A 25,826-nucleotide genomic window follows, 5' to 3' on the forward strand; every position below is an offset into this window, starting at 1 on the left:
GACACGGGTTCGTGCCCCGGTCTGGGAAGATCCCACATGCCGCAGAGTGGCTGGGCCTGTGAGCCATGGCCGCTGAGCCTGCGCGTCCAGAGCCTGTGCTCCGCAACGGGAGAGGCCACAACAGTGAGAGGCCCGCGTACCGCAAAAAAAAAAAAAAAAAAAAATTTCATGGGGACAGTGGTGGCTAGGAAAACAAAGTCTTTAAAAAGGATCCTTCAGGGAACAGTAATGAAAAAAGGACTGAGAAACACTGACTTAACTGAAACAAACAAACAAAAAAAATCACTGAAAAACATAAATCATGAAAACTGACACAAGAAGAAACAGAAAATCTGAATAGCCTTACATCTATTAAACAATTTGAATTTCTAATTAAAAACCCCTCCATAAAGAAAACCCAAGGCCATCTGACATTAATCACTGGTGAATTCTAACTAAGAATAAAGAAAAAAATAATAGCAACCTAATTCAGAAAGTAAGATATCAAGTCTCCCCAACTTGATTTATAGATTCAAGACAATCCCAATAAAAATCCCAACAAGCTCATTTAATGGAACATAATATAAAATTCAGAAATAGATCCACAAATCAATTTTTCAATTGATTTTCATCAACAGTCCTTTTCAGCAAATGGTACTAGAACTGGTAATCCATACTATACACAAAAAATTAACTCAAAATGGAATATATATCTAAATGTAAAAGCTAAAACTATAAAAGTCCTAGAAGAAAACATAGGTGAAAAATCTTTGTAATTGTGGAGTAGTCAACTATTTCTTAGACAAGACCCAGAGAGAAAAAAAAAATTTTTTTAAAAGCACCTGGGACTTCCCTGGTGGTGCAGTGGTAAGAATCTGCCTGCCGATGCAGGTGACACGAGTTCAAGCCCTGGTCCAAGAAGATCCCACATGCCACAGAGCAACTAAGCCTGTGTGCCACAACTACTGAGCCTGTGCTCTAGAGCCCGCGACCCACAACTACTGAAACCTGTGCACCTAGAGCCCGTGCTCCGCAACAAGAGAAGCCACCACGATGAGAAGCCTGCACACCACAAAAAAGAGTAGCCCCCACTTGCCACAACCAGAGAAAAGCCCGTGCAGCAATGAAGACCCAACACAGCCAAAAATAAATAAATAAATAAATAAATAAATAAAATTTACTTTTTAAAAAAAGGACACTCATTCACTAGTTACTGTCTCTTATTTTTTATATAACCATGATCTGAGAATAAAGTCCGATAAACATCACTGCTGACTAGGACACATTTTACCTGACCTCTCTACTGTAATAAGAACCCAACCATTAGAAGAAAGAGAGAAACAAACTGGAATACCACCCAGGAGGCATGCTCCTTAAAGGAATACGTCAGCAAGTGTCAACCTTAGACTCTCTAACTGAATTGGCTTGATTCAGCTTATCAAATGATTCTGCTGATTCTAAACACAAAGTACTACACAATTTGTGTGAAGCTGATTATGCTGGTCATAATTTATGATGATTAACATCTCCCAACATTCAGGTTAGCCTCCCACTGAGATGTGCAAACAGGCTGTTAACAATCCAAACAATCCAGAACACAAAACTAGACAGAGAGAACCTGAATAATTTGCGGTTGTTCAAAATGGCTGAAAGAGAACATTCCATATAACAACAACAACAAAAGATAAATTATTTTCCTGCCCTAATCTTTTCCTAAGAACTTCCTTTTCCAAAACAGATACAGCTCTGCAACTTTGGTAAAGCTGATATATCTATACATGGCCAGTTACAATGTAAATTTATAAAACACTTTTGAAATAATCAAGGCACTGTGTCATAACCCGTACAGATGTGCTTTCTCAAAGAAAGTGATACCACTTCTGGGAATTTATCCTGAACAATCACTGAAAAGAAGAAAAGTGTTACACAAAAATATGTTCATTACCCTATAACCTATAAGGTGACTTAACTTACTTAGATACGTAAAGACAAGGCCATGGTTAAGTACATTATAGCATGTTAACTCAAGAAACTCAGATGTTGTTATCAAAATACTAATCATGAAGACATATAAAAATGATAAAGTCTGGTGGGGCGGAGTCAAGACAGCATACTAGGAGGCAGCATAATTCGCATCTCCTCACAACTACGGCACCTACTTGGCACCCCTGGGGGACCACAGACAACTAAGGGGACAGGAGGAAACCCCAGTGATCCGGTAGGACGTGAGGCTTGGGGGAGTGAAGGGGGAGGAGAAGTGGAGGCCAGACGGGAATGGTGCCCCTGAGGGGCAGCTGGGGGAGGGGAAGGGATAAACTGGGGAACCACTGGGAGGGCAGAGGATCAAAAAGGAGTGTGGCCAGGTTTCCCCTGCGCACTTGGACCCTCCAGGAATCTGTTGAGATCCCGGGCCTGATCCTCTGCCCACCTAGGCCCCCTCCAGCTGGGTGGGTCCTGAGGGAGTGGGAAGGAGGTAAGGGGGAGCAAACGTAAAGGCCGGACCTCCGGGACAGCACCCCAAGGGGTGGCTGGGGGAGGGAAGGAGTTCCTACACCCAGCAGGATCCACCCACAGTTAGGAGTTGAGGGGCAACGGGGGAGACCCTGGGGGAGACAGTGGGGGAGGGGCACAAAGGAACGGAAGGGAACCAGGCCAGTGCTTTCCCTGTCCACTTAGGCACCAGGAAGCCTGTTGGTCTCCCAGGCCTAATCCTCTGGCCTCAGAGCCTCCCTTCTGCTGCGCAGAGCCCAAACCCCACCCTTACACCCCCACCCAGGGCCCTACCTCTACACTCAGAGACTCCCTCCAAAGGAGGTGGGCCTAAACCCCACTCACACACCCTCACTCAGGGCCCTACCTCCAAACTCCGGAACCCCACACTCCAGAGGCCCTCTTCTCAAGGTGCTGCCTCTCCTCTTCTGTGCAGGTCCTAAGCAGAGGCCCCGCCCCACGCTTAAATGTAGCCCTATCTAGGCCCCACCCCATGCTCAAACATCACCCCCCACCCGCTTAGGACCCACCCCATCCTAAACCCTGCCCCCACCTAAGTTCCACCCCCTACCTAAACTCCGCCCCCATACCCTAGGCCTTTTTTTTTCTTTTCTTTATCCCTCTTTTACATTGAGGTTCTGTTTTACCTTGCTGATTCACTGTTGATTCTTTTATATTTCTATTTTTCCGAATAAATCTTTTATTTTTCTAACTTTTATTCCTTATACTTCGCTAGTGATCTCTCCTTTTGGCTCGCTGCCCCGCCCCCCCTTTCTCTTTTCTTGTTTTTGCTGTGGTTTTATTTCACCTTGTTGCAGTTGTTTCAATTATAGTTTTATTTTTTCTAATATATTTTTTATCTTTCTCATTTCATTTTGTTTTTTATTCTTTGACATTGTACTGCTCGTTTTTTTTCTTTCTTTCTTCCCTTTTTTTTTTTTATTGCACCACGAAGCTTGCAGTTTCTTGGTTCCCAGGCCGGAGGTCAGACACAAGCTCCTGTGGTGTGAGCTCCGAATGCAAACTGCTGGACTAACAGAGAACCTCAGAGCCCAAGGAATATCAAGCCGAGCGAGGCCTACCAGAGTTCCTCATATCAGCACCAAGACCCAGCTCTATCAAACTGTCTGCAAACCCCAGTGCTGGACGTCTCAGGCCAAATAACCAGTAAGACAGGAATACAGCACCACACATCAAAAAATAAATTTAAAAAAAAAGACAAAAAATATATGTTACAGACGAAGGAGCAAGGTAAAAACCTACAAGACCAAATAAATGGAGATGAAATAGGCAACCTACCTGAAAAAGAATTTAGAGTAATGATAGTAAAGATCATCCAAAATCTCAGAACCAGAATGGAGAAAATACAAGAGACATTTAACAAGGCCCTAGAAGTACTAAAGAGCAAACGAACAGTGATGAACAACACAATTACTGAAATTAAAAATACTCTAGAAGGAATCAATAACAGAATAACTGAGGCAGAAGAACGGATAAGTGACCTGGAATATAGAATGGTGGAAATAACTGCCAGGGAGCAGAATAAAGGAAGAAGAATGAAAAGAATTGAGCACAGTCTCAGAGACCTCTGGGACAACATTAAACACACCAACATTCGAATTATAGGGGTCCCAGAAGAAGAAGAGAAAAAAGAAAGGGTCTGAGAAAATGTTTGAAAAGATTATAGTCGAAAACTTCTCTAACATGGGAAAGGAAACAGTCAATCAAGTCCAGGAAGCACAGAGAGTACCATACAGGATAAATCCAAAGAGAAACACACTAAGACACATACTAATTAAACTATCAAAAATTAAATAAAAAGAAAAAATATTAAAAGCAGCAAAGGAAAAGCAACACATAACGTACAACTGAATCCCCATAAAGTTAACAACTGATTCTTCAGCAGAAACTCTGCAAGCCAGAAGGGAGTGGGAGGACATATTTAAAGTGATGAAAGGGAAAAACCTACAACCAAGATTACTCTACCCAGCAAGGATCTCATTCAGATTTGATGAAGAAATTAAAACCTTTACAGATAAGCAAAAGTTAAGAGAATTCAGCACCACCAAACCAGCTTTACAACAAATGCTAAAGGAACTTCTCTAGGCAGGTAATACAAGAGAAAGAAAAGACCTACAAAAACAAACCCAAAACAATTACAAAAACAGTAACAGGAACATGTATATTGATAATTACCTTAAATGTAAATGGCTAAAATGCTCCAAACAAAACAAATAGACTGGCTGAATGGATACAAAAACAAGACCAGTACATATGCTGTCTACAAGAGACCCAATTCAGACCTAGACCCAATTCAGAACCAGTTCACATACAGACTGCAAGTGAGGGGATGGAAAAAGATATTCCATGCAAATGGAAATCAAAAGAAAGCTGGAGGGGCTTCCCTGCTGGCGAAGTGGTTGACAGTCCACCTGCTGATGCAGGGGACATGGGTTCGTGCCCCGGTCTGGGAAGATCCCACATGCCACGGAGCAGCTGGGCCCATGAGCCATGGCTGCTGAGCCTGCGCGTCCGGAGCCTGTGCTCCGCACGGGAGAGGCCACAACAGTGAGAGGCCCATGTACCGCAAAAAAAAAAAAAAAAAGAAAGCTGGAGTAGAAATTCTCATATCAGACAAAATAGACTTTAAAATAAAGATTATTAGATGAGACAAAGAAAGACACTACAAAATGATCAAAGGATCAATCCAAGAAGAAGATATAACAACTGTAAATATTTATGCACGCAACATATAAGCACCTCAATACATAAGGCAAATGCTAATAGCCATAAAAGAGGAAATCGACTAACACAATAATAGTAGGGGACTGTAACACCCCACTTTCACCAATGGACAGATCATCCAAAATGAAAATAAATAAGGAAACATAAGCTTTAAACGACACATTTAACAAGATGAACTAAGGCTTCCCTGGTGGTGCAGTGGTTAAGAATCTGCCTGCCAAGGCAGGGGACATGGGTTCAAGCCCTGGTTTGGGAAGATCCCACATGCCGTGGAGCAACTAAGCCCGTGTGCCACAACTACTGAGCCTGCGCTCCAGAGCCCACGAGCCACAACTCCTGAAGCGTCTAGACCACGTGCTCTGCAACAAGAGAAGCCACCACAATGAGAAGCCCACGCACTGCAATGAAGAGTAGCCCCCACTCACTGCAACTAGAGAAAGCCCACGCACAAAAACCGAACGCAGCCAAAAATAAAGAAATAAAATAGATAAATTAAAAAATACAAGGGCTTCCCTGGTGGCACAGTGGTTGAGAATCTGCCTGCCAATGCAGGGGACACGGGTTCAAACCCTGGTCTGGGAAGATCCCACATGCCGCGGAGCAACTGGGCCCGTGAACCACAACTACTTAGCCTGCGTGTCTGGAGCCTGTGCTCTGCAACAAGAGAGGCCGTGACAGTGAGAGGCCCGCGCACTACGATGAAGAGTGGCCCCCGCTCGCCGCAACTAGAGAAAGCCCTCGTACAGAAACCAAGACCCAACACAGCTAAAAATAAATAAATAAAAAATAAATAAAACTGTATTACTAATATATATATATATATATATAAAAACAAGATGAACTTAATTGATATTTATAGAACGTTCCATCCAAAAACAACAATACACCTTATTCTCAACTGTTTGTGGAACATTCTCTAGGATACATCATATCTTGGGTCACAAATCAAGCCTTGGTAAATTTAAGAAAATTGAAATCCTATGAAGTATCTTTTCCCACTACAATGCTATAAGACTAGATATCAATTATAGGAAAACATCTGTAAAAAATACAAACACATGGAGGCTGAACAATACGTTATTAGGTAACTAATAGATCACTGAGGAAATCAAAGAGGAAATCAAAAAATACCTAGAAACAAATGACAAGGAAAACACAACGACCCAAAACCTATGGGATGCAGCAAAAGCAGTTCTAAGAGGGAAGTTTATAGCATTACAATCCTACCTCAAGAAACAAGAAAAATCTCAAACAACCTAATCCTATACCTAAAGCAATTAGAGAAATAAGAACAAAAAAAAAACCCCGGAGTTAGCAGAAGGAAAGAAATCATAAAGATCAGATCAGAAATAAATTAAAAAGAAATGAAGGAAACAATTGCAAAGATCAATAAAACTAAAAGCTGGTTCTTTGAGAAGATAAACAAAATTGATAAACCATTAGCCAGACTCACCAAGAAAAAAGGGAAAAGACTCACATCAACAGAATTAGAAATGAAAAAGGAGAAGTAACAACTGACACGGCAAAAATACAAAGGATCATGAGAGATTTCTACAAGCAACTCTATGCCAATAACATGGACAACCTGGAAGACATGGACAAATTCTTAGAAAAGCACAACCTTCCGAGACTGAACCAAGAAGAAATAGAAAATATAAACAGACCAAAAACAAGCACTAAAATTAAAACTGTGATTAAAAATCTTGCAACAAACAAAAGCCCAGGACCAGATGGCTTCACAGGCCAATTCTACCAAATATTTAGAGAAGAGCTAACACCTATCCTTCTCAAACTCTTCCAAAATACAGCAGAGGGAGGAACACTCCCAAACTCATTCTATGAGGCCACCATCATCCTGATACCAAAACAAGACAACGATGTCACAAAAAAAGAAAACTACAGCCCAGTATCTCTGATGAACACAGATGCAAAACTCCTCAACAAAATACTAGCCAACAGAACCCAACAGCACATTAAAAGGATCATACACCATGATCAAGTGGGGTTTACCCCAGGGATGCAAGGATTCTTCAATACATGCAAATCAATCCATGTGATAAACCATGTTAACAAATTGAAGGAGAAAACCTATATGATCATCTCAAGAGATGCAGAAAAAGCTTTTGACAAAATTCAACACCCGTTTATGATAAAAACTATCCAGAAAGCAGGCATAGGGGAAACCTACCTCAACATAATGAAGGCCATATATGACAAACCCACAGCAAACATCATTCTCAATGGTGAAAAACTGAAAGCATTTCCTCTAGGATCAGGAACAAAACAAGGTTGCCCACTCTCACCACTATTATTCAACATAGTTTTGGAAGTCCTAGCCATGGCAATCAGAGAAGAAAAAGAAATAAAAGGAATACAAATTGGAAAAGAAGAAGTAAAACTGTCACTGTTTCCAGATGACATGATACTATACATAGAGAATCCTGAAGATGCTACCAGAAAACTACTAGAGCTAATCAATGAATTTGGTAGAGTAGCAGGATACAAAATTAATGCACAGAAATCTCTGGCATTCCTATACACTAATGATGAAAAATCCGAAAGAGAAATTAAGGAAACAGTCCCATTTACCACTGCAACAAAAAGAATAAAATACCTAGGAATAAACCTACCTAAGGAGACAAAAGACCTGTATGAAGAAAACTATAAAACACTGATGAAACAAATTTAAAATGATATAAACAGATGGGAGAGATATACTATGTTCTTGGATTGGAAGAATCAACATTGTGAAAATGACTATACTACCCAAAGCAATCTACAGATTCAATGCAATCCCTACCAAATTATCAATGCCATTTTTCACAGAACTAGAACAAAAAATTGCACAATTTGTATGGAAACACAGAAGATCCCGAATAGCCAAAGCAGTCTTGAGAAAGAAAAACAGAGCTGGAAGAATCAGACTCCCTGACTTCAGACTATACTACAAAGCTACAGTAATCAAGACAGTATGGTACTGGCACAAAAACAGAAATATAGATCAACGGAACAGGATAGAAAGCCCAGAGATAAACCCACACACATATGGTCACCTTATCTTTAATAAAGGAGGCAAGAATAGACAATGGAGAAAAGACACCCTCTTCAATAAGTGGTGCTGGGAAAACTGCACAGCTACGTATAAATGAATGAAATTAGAACACATGCTAACACCATACACAAAAATATACTCAAAATGGATTAAAGACTTAAATGTAAGGCCAGACAGTATAAAATTCTTAGAAGAAAACATAGGAGAAACACTCTTTGACATAAATGACAGCAAGATCCTTTTTGATCCACCTCCTAGAAAACTGGAAATAAAAACAAAAATAAACCAATGGGACCTAATGAAAATTAAAAGCTTTTGCACAGCAAAGGAAACCATAAACAAGACAAAAAGACAACCCTCAGAATGGGAGAAAATATTTGCAAACAAATCAACGGACAAAGGATTAATCTCCAAAATATAAAAGCAGCTCAATATTAAAAGAACTACTCAATCAAAAACTGGGCAGAAGACCTAAATAGACATTTCTCCAAAGAAGATATACAGATGGCCAAGAAGCATATGAAAAGCTGCTCAACACCACTCATTATTAGAGAAATGCAAATCAAACTACAATGAGGTATATCACCTCACACCAGTTAGAATGGGCATCATCAGAAAATCTACAAACAACAAATGCTGGAGAGGGTGTGGAGAAAAGGGAACACTCTTGCACTGTTGGTGGGAATGTAAATTGATAGAGCCACTGTGGAGAACAGTATGGAGGTTCCTTAAAAAATTAAAAATAGAACTACCATATGACCCAGCAATCCCACTACTGGGCATATACCCTGAGAAAACCATAATTCAAAAGGAGTCATGTACCAAAATGTTCACAGCAGCTCTATTTACAACAGCCAGGACATGGAAGCAACCTAAGTGTCCATCAACAGATGAATGGATACAGAAGATGTGGTACATATATACAATGGAATATTACTCAGCCATAAAAAGGAACGAAATTGAGTTATTTGTAGAGGCGTGGATGGATCTAAACTGTCATACAGAGTGAAGTAAGTCAGAAAGAGAGAAACAAATATCATACATTAACGCATATATGTGGAACCAGAAAAATGGTACAGATGAACCGGTTTGCAGGGCAGAAATAAAGACACAGATGTAGAGAACAAACGTATGGACACCAAGGGGGGAAAGTGGCAGGGGTGGTGGTGGTGGTGGGATGAATTGGGTGATTGGGATTGACATATATTCACTAATATGTATAAAATAGATAACTAATAAGAACCTGCTGTATTAAAAACTAAAATAAAACTCAAAAATCACCCAAAAAGAACCTGAGCTTCATTAAGTCCTGAGACCCGGTGTGTGATCTCAGTTAGAAGACTGTTCAAATCCCAATCTGGGTTTGGGCTGGGTTTGAGTCCCAGCCCATGGGTTCAAGTCCCAATCTGAGTTGCACAATTTCACCTTCATTAAAAAATGTTACTGAAAAAAATTACTTCATTGCTAAAAAGTGCTAACCAGCATCTGAGCCTTCAAAAAGTTTTAATCTTTTGATTGTGGAGGGGTTGAAATATTGTAAGAAGTATCAAAATGTGACACAGAGACATGAAGTGAGCAAGTGCTGTTGGAAAAATGGCACCCAAGAGATTTGTTTAACACTGGGTTGCCATAAACTTTCAATTTGTGTTTAAAAAAAAAAAAATCTACATAGCTCAATAAAGTGAAGCAAAATTAAACAAGATATGCCTCTAATCACTTTGAATGTCAATGGATTAAATGTATCAATTAAAAGACAGAGACTGAAAAAAAAAAAGACAGAGATTGGATCAAAAAATAAGACTCAACTATATGTTGTCTACAAGAAACCCACTTTAAGGACTTCCCTGGCAGTCCAGTGGTTAAGACTCTGTGCTCCCAATGCAGGGGGCACAGGTTCGATCCCTGGTTGGGGAACTAAGATCCTACATGCCACATGGAGCGGCCAAAAAAAAATTGAGAAAACTGATAAAGACAAATGTTGATTCTTTGGAAAAATTAATAAAGCTAATATGCTAAAAAAAGAAAAGAAAGAAGGAAAGAAAGAAACATACTTTATTTATTTATTTTTTATTTATTTGGCTGCCTCAGGTCTTTAGTTGTGGCACACAGGATCTTCATTGTGGAACATAGGATCTTTCACTGTGGTGCTTAGGCTCCTCGTTGCAGTGCACAGGCTTCTCTCTGGTTGTGGCACGCAGACTCCAGAACATGTGGGCTTAGTTGCCCCACGGCATGTGGGATCTTAGCTCCCCAACCAGGGCTCGAACCCGTGTCCCCTGCATTGGAAGATGGATTCTTAACCACACCAGGGAAGTCCCAGAAACCCACTTTAAATACAAAGAGAAATATAGATTAAAAGTAAATGGATGGGGCTTCCTTGGTGGCTCAATGGTTAAGAATCCGCCTGCCAATGCAGGGTACATGGGTTCAAGCCCTGGTCCGGGAAGATCCCACATGCCGTGGAGCAACTAAGCCCGTGCACCACAACTACTGAACCTGCCCTCTAGAGCCCACGAGCCACAACTACTGAGCCAGCGTGTCACAACTACTGAAGTCCACATGCCTGGAGCCTGTGCTCTGCAACCAGAGAAGCCACCACAATGAAAAGACTGCACACTGCAATGAAAAGCCTGTGCACTGCAACAAAGAGTAGTCCCTGCTCGCCACAACTAGAGAAAGCCTGTGCAAAGCAACGAAGACCCAACACAACCAAAAAAAAAAAAAAAAAGTAAATGGATGCGGATTTCCCTGGTGGTCCAGTGGCTAAGACTCCATGTTCCCAATGCAGGGGGCAAGGGTTTGATCCCTGGTCAGGGAACTAGATCCCACATGCCTCAACTAAAGATTCCACATGCCGCAACTAAAAGATCCCGTGTGCCGCAACTAAGACCTGACACGCCCAAACAAATAAATAAATATTTTTTAAAAGTAACTGGATGGAAAAATGTACCATGCTAACACTAATCAAAAGAAAGCAAGAGTAACTCTATTAATTTCAGACACAGCAGACTTCTAAGCAAGAAAAGTTATCAGGAATAAAGAAAGGCATTACATAAGGATTAAGTCTCCTAGAAGACATAACAATCCTTAATGTGTATGTGCCTAACAAAAGAGTGTCATTGGTGAGGCAAAAAATGCTAGAACTGCAAGGAGAAATAGATGACCCACTATCACAGTTGGAAATACCAACCCCCTTCTATCACATATGGACAGATCCAGCAGGCAGAAAATCAGTAAGGATATAGTTTAACTCAACAACATCATCAATCAACTGAATACAATAGACATCTACAGACTACTCCAACTAGTAACAACAGAACACACATTCTTCTCAAGCTCACACAGAACATTCACCAAGACAAACCACATTCTGGGCCATAAAACACACCTTAAATTTAAAACAAGAGAAATCATGCAATGTCTATACTCAGACCACAATGGAATTAAACTAAAAATCAATAACAGAAAGAAAACAGGAACATCCCAAAATACATGAAGATTAAACAACATACTTCTAAATAACTCATGGGTCAAAGAAGAAATCTCAAGAGCAATATAAAAATACTTTGAATCAAATGAAAATGAAAAATGCATCTTATCAAAATTTGCAGGCTGCAGCAAAAGCAGTGCCTAGAGGAGAGTTACAGCATTAAATGCATACACTGGAAAGAAGATCTAAAATCAATCATCTACGTCTATACCTTAGGGCAGGGGTCCCCAAACCCTGGGCCGCGGACCAGTCCATGGCCTGTTAGGAACCGGGCCACACAGCAGGAGGTAAGCGGCAGGCAAATGAGTGAAGCTTCATCTGCCACTCACCATCACTTGCATTACTGCCTGAACCATACCTCCCTGAACCCCAGTCCGCGTAAAAACTGTCTTCCAGGAAACTGGTCCCTGGTGCTAACAAGATTAGGGACTGCTGCCTTAGGGAACCAGGAAAAAAAAAAAAAAAAGTAAATTAAGTACAAAGTAAGCAGAGGGCTTCCCTGGTGGCGCAGTGGTTGAGAGTCCGCCTGCCAATGCAGGGGACGCAGATTCGTGCCCCGGTCCGGGATGACCCCACATGCCGCAGAGCGGCTGGGCCCGTGAGCCACGGCCACTGAGCCTGCGCATCCAGAGCCTGTGCTCCACAACGGGAGAGGCCACAGCAGTGAGAGGCCCACATACCGCAAAAAAAAAAAAGTAAGCAGGAAAAAAACAAAGAATTACAGCAGAAATCAATGAAATTGACATCAAGAAATAAGTAGAGAAAATGAGCAAAAGCTGGTTCTTTAATAAAAAGAAAAAACATCAATAAAATTGATAAATCACTAGCTAGGCTGACTAAAAAAAGAGGGGGCACAAATTACTAGTACCAGAAATGAAAAAGAGGACATCACTACAGATCTCATGGGCATTAAAAAAATAATAAAGGAGGGCTTCCCTGGTGGCGCAGTGGTTGAGAGTCCACCTGCTGATGCAGGGGACACGGGTTCGTGCCCCAGTCTGGGAAGATCCCACATGCCGCGGAGTGGCTAGGCCCGTGAGCCATGGCCACTGAGCCTGCGCGTCCAGAGCCAGTGCTCCACAACGGGAGAGGCTACAACAGTGAGAGGCCCGCGTACCGCAAAAAAATAATAATAATAAAAATAAATAAAGGAATACTATGAACAACTCTATGCCCGCAAATCTGATAACCTAGATGCAACAGACCAATTCCCTTTGAAAGACACAATCTGCCAACACTCACATGAGAAGAAATAGGCAGTCTGAATACACCTATATCTATTAAAGAAACAGAATCCATAATTAGCCTTCCACAACTAAAAGCAACAGGCCCAGATGGAGTCACTAATGAATTCTACCAAACATTTAAGGAAGAAATTATACAAATTCTATACAATCTCTTTCAGAGGACAGAAGCAGAGGGAATACTTCCTAAGTCATTCTACATGATCACCATTAAACCTAACACTAAAACTAGGCAAAAACATTACAAGAAAACTACAGACCAGTATCTTGCATGAACATGAACACAGATACAAAAATCCTCAACAAATAGTAGCAAATTAAATCTAACAATGTACAAAAAGAATTATACACCATGACCAAGTGGGGTTTATCCCAGATGTGCATGTTAGTTCAACTCTGAAAAATTAATTAATGTAGTGCAACACATAAACAGAACAAAAAAGAAAAATCACATGATCATATTCAACAGATTCAGAAAAAGCACTGGACAAAATCAAACACTAATTCATGATAAAACTTCTCCATAAACTAAGAATATAGAACATTCTCAACTTGATAGAGAATATCTATAAAAACGCTATAGCCAACATCATACTAAATGGTGAAAACTCAAAGCTTTCCCACTAAGAACAGGAAAAAGGCTAGGATGTCCCCTCTTATCACTCCTTTTCAACACTACTAGACATACCAGCTAATGCAATAAGACAAGAAAAGGAAATAAACAATATACAGACTAAGAAAGAGAAAAATAAAACTGTCTTTGTTCACAAATGACACTATCATCTAAGTAGAAAATCCAATTGAATCTACAAAACAATTCCTGGAACTATTAAGTAATTATAGTAAGGTTATGGTACACAAGGTTAGTATAAAATGGCCAATCACATTCCATATACCAGCAATGAACAAGTGTGATTTGAAATGTAAAACACAATAGCACTTACATTGGTAATGAAATAATGTACAAGATCTATAAGGAAAACTAGAGAACTCTAATGAACAAAATCAAATAAGAATTAACTAAATAAAGGGATATTCCATGTTCATGGATAGAAAGACTCAGTAATGTCAAGATATCAGTTTTTCGCAATCTGATCTGTAGATTCAATGCATTCCAAATCAAAATTCCAACAAGTAATTTTGTGGATACCAACAAACTTATTCTAAAGTTTATATGGAGAGGGCAAAAGATCCAGAATAGTCAACACAATATTGAAGAAAAAGGACAAAGTTGGACGGCTGATGTTACCTGACTTTAAAACCTACTATATAAAGCTACAGTAATCAAAACAGTGTGGAATTGGTGAAAGAATTCTGGTCAATGGAACAGAAGAGAGAGCCCAGAAATAGACCCACATAAATATAGTTGCCTGATTTTTACAAAGGAGCAAAGACAATACAAGGAAGCAAAGGGATTATATTCAACAAATGTAGCTAGAACAACTGGACATTTCATATCCCCAAAACTGAATCTAGACAAAGATCTAACACCATTCCCAAAATTAACTCACTGGATCATAAACTGATACGTGAAACATAAAACTATAAAAGTCCTAGAAAATAACATAGAAAAAACCTAGATGACATTAGGTATGGCAATAACTTTTTAGATTATATTTAAAGGCATGATCCAGGAAAGAAGTAAATAAGCTGGATGTCATTAAAATTAAAAACTCCTGCTCTGCAAAAGACAATGTTGCAAGAATAAGAAAACAAGCCACAGACTGGGAGAAAATATTTGCAAAAGACATATCTGATAAAGGACTGTTATCCAAAATATACAAAGAACTCTTAAATCTCAACTGTAAGAAAATAAACACAACTAAAAAGTGGGCCAAAGACTTTGACAGACAACTCACCAAGATGATATACAGAGCAAATAAGCATACGGAAAGATATTCCACATCATATATCATCAGCAAAATGCAAATTGAAAAAAGGAGATATCACTGCACAACTACTAGAATGGTCAAGTTCTGGAACACTGACAACACCAAATGCTGGTGAGGATATGGAGTAACAGGAACTCTCATTCATTGCTGGTGGGAATGCAAAATGGTATAGCCACTTTGGAAGAGAGATTGGTGCTTTCTTATAAAACTAAATATACTCTTAGCATACTCAGCAATCATGTTCCTTGGTATTTACCCAAAGGAATTAAAAACTCATGCCCACCCCAAAACCTGCAGAGAGATGTTTATTCCAGCTTAATTGCCAAAACTTGGAAGCAACCAAATGTCTTTCAGTAGGTGAACAGATAAATAAACTATGGTAGAGCCAGACAATGGAATATTATTCAGTGTTATAAAAAAAAAAAAAGATTTACCAAAGCTTGAAAAGACACAGAGGAAACTTAAATGCATATTATTAAGTGAAAGAAGCCAATCTGAAAAGGCTATATACCGTCTGACTCCAACTACATGACATTCTGGAAAAGGCAAAACTATGAAGACAGTAAGAAGACCAGTGGTTGTCACAGACTGGCAGGGGAAGTAGGGTAGGGATGAATAGGTGGAGCACAGAGAATTTTTAAGGCAGTGAAAATACTGTTTGATACCATAATAATGGATACATATCATTATATATTTCTCAAAACCCATCGAATGTATAACACCAAGAGTGAACCCTAGTGTAAACTACAGACTTAGGATGATTATAATATGTCAATGTAGGTACATCAATTGTAACAAATCTATCACTTTGATAGGAGAAGTTGATAATGGAGGAGGCTATGTATGTGTAAGGCTATGTATGTGTGAGGCTATGTATGTGTGAGGCAAGAAATCTCTACCTTGTCCTCAGTTTTGCTGTAACCTAAAACAGCTCTAATAAAATGAAGTCTTAATGAAAGTTATACACACACACACAAATACAGGCTGAGAATTTTCCAAAGTAAATAGAGATCTCAAATCAGACCTCAAATCACAGATCCAAAAAGACTATCAAGAAAAATACATTCCATGACCCCAACAAAAAATTCATACCTAAATATTATATTCAAACTGGTAAAAAAAACAAAGATACAGACTACATTGAAGGAAGCCAGAGAGAAAAACATGTTACATTCAAAAGAACAAAGATGAGGATTAAAGCCAACTTCTCATTAAAAACTCTGCAACCAGAATATAATAAAGTGACATCTTGAAAATGATGAAAGAAAAAACTGTCAAACCATATCCTATAGCCATTTCTCAAAAATGAAGGAGATTCAATCTACAACTTTCAGTAAAAAGGAGAACTAAGCAGAACATCAAGTAAATAGAAGACAAACAACACTATAATCCAACCAGACCAAATAGATATCTACAGAACACTCTATCCAACAGGTGCAGAATAAACATTTTCCTCAAGTGCACACGAAATATTCTCCAGGATAGAACATATGATGGTGATAAAACAAGCCTCAACAAACACAGAAAGATAAAAAACACACAAAGCATGTTTTCCAACATAATGAGTGAAATTATAAATAACAGAAGGAAGAAATTTGGGGAATGGACAAATACGTGGAAATTAAATAAAACACTAAGTAACCAATGGGTGAAAGAAAAAATTACAATGGGAAAGTAGAAAATACTCTGAGATGAATGAAAATGAAAGTATGTCTTAAAAACTTAAACGATTTAGCTAAAGCAATACTTAAAGGGAATTTACATCTATCTAATGCCTATATTAAAAAAGAAAGATCTCAAACAAATAACCTAAACTTCCACCTTAAGATACAGAAAAAAAAGAGCAAACTAAACCTAAAGAAAGCAGAAAATAAACAAAATAATAGAGGAGAAATTAATTTAAAAAATAGTAAAACAAGAAAAATCAATGAGATGAAAAGTTGGTTTTTGAAAACTAAAAATATTGGCAAACTTTGAGTTAGATTTGAGCAGGGGGAAAAAGAAGACTCAAATAACTAAAAGCAGAATGGCAGTGAAGACATTACTAACAAATACAAAAATAAAAGCAAACTGCCAAAGCTGACTTGTGAAAAAATATAAAAACTGAACAGAACTACAACAGATAAGAAACTAAGGACTTCCCTGGTGGTGCAGTAGTTAAGAATCTGCCTGCCAATGCAGGGGACACGGGTTCGAGCCCTAGTCCAGGAAGATCCCACATGCCTCAGAGCAACTAAGCCTGTGTGCCACAACTACTAAGCCTGCACTCTAGAGCCCACACGCCACAACTACTGAAGCCCACGCGCCTAGAGCCTGCGCTCCACAACATGAGAAGCCACTGTAATGAGAAGCCTGCACACCACAACAAAGGGTAGACCCCGCTCACCACAACTAGAGAAAGCCCACAATGAAGACCCAGTGCAGCCAAATATAAATACATTAAAAAAAATTGAATTAGTAATCAAAAACTATCTACAAAGAAAAGCCTAGGCCCAGATGGCTTCACTGGTGAATTCTGTCCAACAATTAAAGAGAAATAATATTAAATCTTCACAATCTTTTCCTAATATAGAACAGGAGGGAACAATGTTCAACTCATTCTATGAGGCCAGTATTAGTCTGATACCAAATCCAGACAAAGACATCACAAGAAAACTACAGAACAATATCTCTTATGAATGTAAATGCAAAAATTCTCAACATAATGTTAGCATACCAAATCTAGAAGTAATATAAAAAGATTACACACTATGACAGAGTAGAATTCATCCCAGGAATGGAAGGTTGACTTAACATATGAAAATCAATTAATACACCAAACTGACAAAAGACAAAACCCATATGATCATCTCAATAGACAAAGAAAAAGCATTTGACAAAATTCAACACCGCTTCATGATAAAAACATTTTTAAATGGTTATAAATGGTTAAAGTAGTATATTTTATGTTATGTGTATCTTATAATAAAAATATTTTTAATAAGCAAAGAAATGACCAATAAGCACATGAAAAGATGCTCAACAGGGCTTCCCTGGTGGCACAGGAAAAAAAAAAAACCTCAATGAGATACTATTTCACACCCACTAGGATGGCTGTAATGGGGGAAAAAAGAAAAAGGAAAATAACTGTTGGCAAGGATATGGAGAAACTGGAACTCTCATACGATGCTGGTGGAAATGTAAAATGGTGCATCCATTTTAGAAAGCAATCTGGCAGTTTCTCAAACAATTAAATATTGAGTTACCATATGACCCAGGAATTCCACTCCTAGCTATATTACTCAAGAGAAATGGAAACATACAGCCACATAAAAACGAGTACTTGAATGTTCACAGCAACTTTAGTCAATAACCAAAGAGGAGAAACAACTCAAATATCCATCAAATGATGACTATATAAACAAAACATGGCACAGCAATATAGTGGAATAATATCTGGCAACAAAGGAATGAAGTACTAATATATGCCAAAACACAGATGAACCTGAAAAAATTAAGTACAAAAACCAGTCATGAAAGACTACATATTATATTATTCCATTTATATGGAATGTCCAGAATACGCAAATCTATAAAAACAGAAAGTAAATTAATAGTTGCTTAGGGCTGGGTGGGATGAGGGCTTTGGGTTATTGGATAAGTGTATAGGGTTTCTTTCTGGAGTGATGAGAACATTCTAGAATTAGACTGTGGTGATGGTTACACAACTCTGTTAATATACTAAAACCCACTGTATATTTCAATGATGAAAGTATTATATGATGAATAAATTGAGTGAGTTATATCTCAGTAAAGCAATTACCATAAAAATGGAGAAATACATTTTCAGACAAAAATAAAATAGAGAATTAATTGGTCTACGTTAAAATAAGTGATAAAGGAAGCTCTTCCAGCAGAAAAAACATGATACTGGACAGAAACTGGGACCTACACAAAGAAATAAAAAGCCCTTGATGGCACAAATAAAGGAAAATATGGAATTGTTTATTTCTTACTTCCATTCCTCTGAAAGTCATTTAACTATCTAAAGCAAAATAGTATCAATGTATTGTGTGTTATAATATATGCAAAAGTAAAACGTATGGTAAAAATAACACAAAGGAGGGTAGAAAGGAATCAGGAGTCTTTATATTAGGGAGTCTTTATACTACGTGTAAAACAATATGACATTATTTGAAAGTAACTGTGATTAATTAAACATGTATACTGTAAACTCTAGAGGAACCACTAAATATTTTTTTAAAGAGATATAAGGTAAGTAAATAGTAGAAATTAAATGGAATCATAAAATAATACTCAACAAATTCAAAAAAAGAACAGAAAAAGAAGGAACAATTGGAACAAATAAACAGCTTTCAATCCAATTACATCAATAATTACATTAAATATAAACGTAAAGGACAATTAAAAAGACTGAAATTGTCAGGCTGAGTTTTAAAAAAAATTTAAAAGACTAAGACTGGGAAAAAAAGCATGACACAATTATATAAAAACGTGAAACACAGACAGCAAGCAAACAACTATCAACAGTCTACCAATGGTGACAAAAACCTAACTATCAATTGATAAAGATTACTGCACCTCAAAAAGTAACTATTATCAATAGTTCTCAAGACTGAAAATAACTTGAGTACATTCAACAGATCTAACCATAGTGACAGCCACCTCTAGATATAACACAATGATTTAGCAACAACAACAAAAATTATGGTTAATTTTATAAGGCTGAGAATTATACCTTAAATCACCAAAATTCAAATTAACAGTGAAAAAAATCCTTCTTTACCTTCAATCAACTGTTGTAATAATTTCAGCTAGTTATCATAGTTTTGAAAACTTCACTGAAATAAACATCTCACGACATTAAAATGCAAAAATATAGTAATTATTAAACGACTTCACAATTGAGTAACAAAGTCAGAAGAGAAAAAACTTCCAACAAAGGATTTTTCTGATACTGTGATTTGTAATAATAAATATGTACCTAATCTTTGCCCCTGGTCCTGTCACAGAGCTCCTAATACCCTTGGAATTTCCTCAATGAAAAGAGCAATAAAGGTGTCTTTTGTTATTCGTAACAATCCCCTCTTCGGCACACCAGAGACTATGTTAATGAACTTACTTTTAGAAAGCCCCTAAGGATGGGGGCTGGTCGCCAGGGGGAACCAACCAAGGTATTAGAGGATTAGAACTTTCATTCCAACTCCCCAACGTCCAAGGAAGGGAGAGGGGCTGGCTGGAAGTTGAACCAATGGCCAATGATTTAATCAACCATACCTGCATAATGAAGCCTCCATAAAAATACCTGAACTACAATGTTTGGTGAGCTTCCAGGTTGGTGAATATGTGTGTGTACTGGAAGGATGGCATACCTGGACAGGACATGGAGATCCTCACCCCTTTTCCTATATCTTGCCCTATGCATCTCTTCCATCTAGCTGTTCCTGAGTTATACACTTTATAACAAACCAGTCATCTAATAAGTAAACTGTTTCCCTGAATTCTGAGAGCCATTTTAACAAATTAATCAAACCCAAGAAAGGGGTCATGGGAACCTCTGATTTATAGCAAGTCAGTCAGAAGCACAGGTAACAACCTGGAATTGCAACTGCCGTCTAAAAGAAGGGGTAGTCCTGCAGAATTAAGCCCTTAACTTGTGGGATCTGAGAGTGTCAGATTTCCTTAAATTGTAGGGCACCCAGTGTCTGCCAGAGAGCTGGAGAACCGCTTGGTGTGGGGGAAAAAAAACCCTACACATTTGATGACCAGAGTGAAGTGTTAAGAATACGGGAAACACACAGAAGAGTTTTTCCCTAAAAACTTTAATGAACAAAAGAGTAAAACACACCATTATTGGAGCCACTAAGTGACTTTCTAAGTGTTATCTGCATGTTATTGATGAGGAAACAGAGGTAGGCTGAAAGTAGTGGCTTGCCTAAAGTCCACACAGTAAGGTGGAGCAAGGATTCAAATCCAAGAGTGCCTAACTCTGAAGGTCACATTTTTAATTTCAACATTGTCTTTAATAAGTCATTTATATATGCTATAGGTTAATTGTGATCCCCACAAATTTTAATGGAACCCAGAATTAACAGGAAGCACACACAACCTTATTCAGAGAAACCTCTTCCTAATGAAGAAACCAGTGTCAGGTCTATGATTGTTGTAATTTCGAAACCATTCTCAACACAAAAATGAAAACATACGTGCAATTTTTCTTTTAGCAAAACACTTTGCTCTATTCAACTGTTTTGTCTTCATTTTCTGCAATCCATTCTCCTCCTTTGGTTCCTGTTGCAAAACAAGAAATATGATCAGGGTGACTGCCATTAAAAGTAGTACTCTTTCTACCTCCTCTACAGCCAACAGAGGCCACTGAGCCTCTGAAGAATCAGTGGTGGTTTTAAATGTTCAAAGAAAACATCAGAAAAAGATTCTTACGGTAGAAAAAGGAAAATGTAGACTCAGAACCGATAAAAATTAAAAATCATAACATACTGACATAATTATCTGTCATATACAAGCTCATGTAAAACTGGTCCATCTGCAAAATACCAGCAAGTACGCATTCAAGTTCAGAGAAAGCTTGATTCAAGGTTTAAAAATCAATAATAGGGCTTCCCTGGTGGCGCAGCAGTTTAGAGTCCGCCTGCCGACGCAGAGGACACGGGTTCGTGCCCTGGTCTGGGAAGATCCCACGTGCCGCGGAGCGGCTGGGCCCGTGAGCCATGGCCACTGAGCCTGCGCATCCGGAGCCTGTGCTCCGCAATGGGAGAGGCCACAGCAGTGAGAGGCCCGCGTACCGCAAAAAAAAAAAAAAAAAAAAAAATCAATAAAGTTTAAACTCAGTGCAGAGTCACTTATTTTAAATCAGTACTTTAAAAAGCAACAGAACTGAGGAAAAGTATGCAACATATTTATCAGATAAAGGGCTAATTTTCCTTATATATAGAGCTCTTATAAATCAATACAGAGACTAATATTTAACCTCCTCCCATAGACAAAGAATATGATAAAACACTTCATAGAAAAACATACACAAGGGGCTCATAAGTATGTAAATCGTAACAATTATATAGATACTTTTTTAAACCTATATTAATAGTAAATATGAAAATGTTTTATAAAACATTTATTGTGGGGAAACAAGTACTTTCATACCACTGATGGAATACAATGGATGCAAATCATTATTTTGTGTACCTGGAACTAATACAGCATTGTATGTAAATTATACTTCAATTACTGTGTGTGTGTGTGTGTGTGTGTGTGTGTGTGTGTGTGTGTGTGTGTGTGTGAACACTGGGAGGAAATGCATCAAAATGCTAATGGTCGGACCTCCTTGGTGGTCCAGTGGTAAAGAATCTGCCTTGCAATGCAGGGGACGCAGGTTCAATCCCCGGTCAGGGAACTAAGATCCCACATGACGTGGGGCAGCTAAGCCCTTGTGCCACAACTACTGGGATCACGTGCCTCAATTACAGCCCATGTGCTGCAAACTACAGAGCCCACGCGCTCTGGAACACGCGTGCCACAACTAGAGAAGAGAAAACCTGCACACCACAACTAGAGAGAAGCCCACGCACCACAATGAAGAGCCCACACACCACAACAAAAGATCCCACGTGCCTCAACAAAGGATTGTGCATGCCACAACTAAGACCCAACGCAGTCAAAAATAAATTAAATAAATAAATAATAAATAAATCTTTAAAAAATAATTAAAAAATGCTAATGGTGGTTATGTCTAGAGGGTGGGGATTATGGGTGATTATCATGTTTTAGTTTAGGCTTCTATGTATTTCTAATTGCCTGCAATTAGGTATTACTTGTAAAATCAGGAAGAAAACAATAAACGTCATTAAAAATGAATAAAAAAGAATACAGTCAAAGGTGATCCAATAAATGTATAATTGGGGTCTCTAAAGAAGAAAACAAAACAATGAAAAAGACTAACATAAACACTATAATCAAAAAAAAATTTATAAGGGAGAAAACACTGAATCTACAAACTGAAAGTATATACGAGTTACCTGGGAAAATGGACCCTGAACAGTCAATTTCCAGACATATACTAATATACCTATCTCACCCAAGAAAAATTTTTAAAGCATGCAGACTAACAAAAAGGTCTAATTACTTACCAAAAAAAGGAAAATAAACTGGACTTATGAAATGCAACATACAAAGCAAAAAAACAAGGCGGCCGCATTTTAAAGAAACTCAAGGGAAAAAATATTTTTTTAAACCAAGCATTTTGGATTCCAACAAGCAGTCTTTCAGATATCAAGATTATACAAAAACAGTATCAAACACATAAGAACTCAGGAAATACTATACTCACAAGGCCTACCTGTCAAATCTAATTAAAAACAAGCACTATTCAACTAAAAAATGATTTTAGAGAAACTTGGCAAAAGAACTGATAGTGAATATTTAATATATTAAATTTTGGAACTAAGACTAAAAGTACAGGTGAGAACAGAAAAAAAGCATGTAAATATTATATGCAGAAATGATGCAACTAATAAATGAGAGAAGACAGAAGTGGAAAACAGAATAAGTTCATTGACTATTGCATGCACTATAAGTGAAAGTCAAAGGATACTATTTACAACTGACAAACCAGATCATAGAAAGCTAAATTTTTAAAAATAAGGAAGAAAGGAGCTATAAAAGTCATTAATATAAGATAAACTCTGGGCTCCCCTGGTGGCTCAGTGATTAAGAATCTGCCTGCCAATGCAGGGGACACAGGTTCGAGCCCTGGTCCGGGAAGATCCCACATGCCACGGAGCAACTAAGCCCATGCACCACAACTACTGAGCCTGCGCTCTAGAGGCCACGAACCACAACTACTGAGCCCATGCACCACAACTACTGAAGGCCATGCACCTAGAGCCCGTGCTCCGCAACAAGAGAAGCCACCACAATGAGAAGCCCATGCACCGCAACAAAGAGTAGCCCCCACTCGCCACAACCAGAGAAAGCCCATGCGTAGCAATGAAGACCCAACGCAGTCAAAAATAAATTAATTAAATAAATAAATTAAAAGAAAAAAAGATAAACTCTAAAACAAAAAACAAAATTATAGAAAGAATAATTCCTGTAACATGGAAGTGAGTATCTGTTACCAGTGGGGGGTGAGGGAGGGAGGGAGGTAAAGGAGATGGGAAGAAATTTTATTTTTAAATATTGTACAAAGATGTAAAACTATACTTTCCAATATGTTAAAGTCAACTTAATCTAGGTTTCATAAGCATGTTAAAATAATTCATATTTCACTAAAGAGCAAACACCTGTATGAAGATTCTTGAAAAAATCATGGAAAATGCATTTTTTAATATGGAGTTTTACATAAGAGAACATGCATTAATATAAAGCAACATTATCCAACAATATTAATTTTCTGCCCTACTTCACTTTCTCTGAGCCCTCTTGATATATATCATCAATTGAAAAACTCTATCAACTGTGTTTGGTTATTTGCATACAGTGTGACACTTTGATGTTTTATTCATCTGCTTGAAATGGAATTATTTTCCCTAAAAATAAATAAAACAAAAAACATATACCGAAAAATATGCCTAAAGCAGAGCACCAAAAATCAAAGAATACAGAAAAAATATATATAGTGAATATAACAGAATCTAAGAAAATTCAACTCAAAGCTATATATAAGAGACCGTGTTCCAGAAAGAACACAGCCATTCTGGATCATAAGGTGATCCAGAATGGCTGAAAATGAAAGGTCTAGAAGATAATGGTAATCACCTAAATCTGAATCTCTCCACATATCATCCCAGAAAAAACTGCAAGACCAACAAGGACCAGAAATAACACCATCTATGACCAATGCCTTCAGCATTATTAGGAGACAAAACATACCACAAACTTCAAATAACCAGCGAGCAGAGAAATAAACAACAAATTCTAACAGAGCTCCCACTGCGGTTGCAAGTCTGTGAGTACACAGAACAAAGAAAGGGAAGGCTTAAGAGACTCCATGAAAAATAAGAAAAAGATGAAAAACTGAAAGCACAGACAAAATCACCTTCAGAATTAGTGTCCCACACTAAGGCCAAACACTGGTCCACGATGTGGTGTTTCACACAGTCATCTACATTTTAAAGGGCTTGAAAGTGAGAGGAACAAAAGTGGCAACCACAGAGATGCACTGCTACTGGAAAAGAGGGAGATACACAAAGAAGAGGTGGTACCCCTCAGATTCATGGAAGAAAAAGAAAGGAGGAAAAAAAATGAAGGGTCCTGAAGAAAAAAACTGAAACATGCCAACCTCTCCTCCCCACCCTCCCAAGTACATTAATATCAACAATAACATCCATAAAAGAAACTGTACTTCACTAGACTGAAGTACGCTAAAGTGACAAAAGGGAAGCTTTTGTCCAGGAAATGATAAGAATAAAAGAAGAAATTCCAAACTAAGCAACTATAAAACAAAAACACAAGATGCAAATAAAAACATTTCAGTTTATGAACATTCTCCTCTAATCACCAACCCAGAAAAAGAAATTAACACATTCCAAACAAATTTGAAAGAATCGTCTCCAGGTTAAGAAAAACCTAGAATCAGAAATTTAAAACTCAGAACATAAACCGACAAAAAAAGGAATAAATGAAATGAAAGTTGATAAAATTCGGGAAAAAAACTGAAAATAGATAAAACCATCTCAAAAAATAAAAATGGGTCTCCAAAGAAAAACTATACAAGTAAAAATCTAAAAGAGTCACTGAAGAAATACAAAAAAACAATGAGAAAATGAAGGGACTAACCTATAGCAGGGGTACCCAACACCCAGGCCGTGGACCGGTACTGGTCTGCAGCCTGTTAGGAACCAGGCCGCACAGCAGGAGGTGAGCAGCAGGCGAGTGAGTGAAGCTTCATGTGCCCGTCACCACTGCTCACACTACCG

General features: G+C 38.2%; 1 protein-coding gene across 6 annotated transcripts in view; it reads right to left on the reverse strand.

Moving 5' to 3' along the window:
- The window catches only part of UIMC1 (ubiquitin interaction motif containing 1), a 138,442-nt gene that overhangs the window by 66,791 nt on the left and 45,825 nt on the right, over nucleotides 1–25,826 (reverse strand). For all 6 annotated transcript variants that reach the window (XM_060144302.1, XM_060144297.1, XM_060144298.1 and 3 more), the window contains one exon: nucleotides 21,099–21,183. In XM_060144302.1, the coding sequence (XP_060000285.1) occupies nucleotides 21,099–21,183 (85 nt within the window). The remainder of the gene's footprint in view (nucleotides 1–21,098; nucleotides 21,184–25,826) is intronic.

This window comes from Lagenorhynchus albirostris, chromosome 3 (assembly GCF_949774975.1).
Source record: "Lagenorhynchus albirostris chromosome 3, mLagAlb1.1, whole genome shotgun sequence".
Lineage (NCBI taxonomy): Eukaryota > Metazoa > Chordata > Mammalia > Artiodactyla > Delphinidae > Lagenorhynchus > Lagenorhynchus albirostris.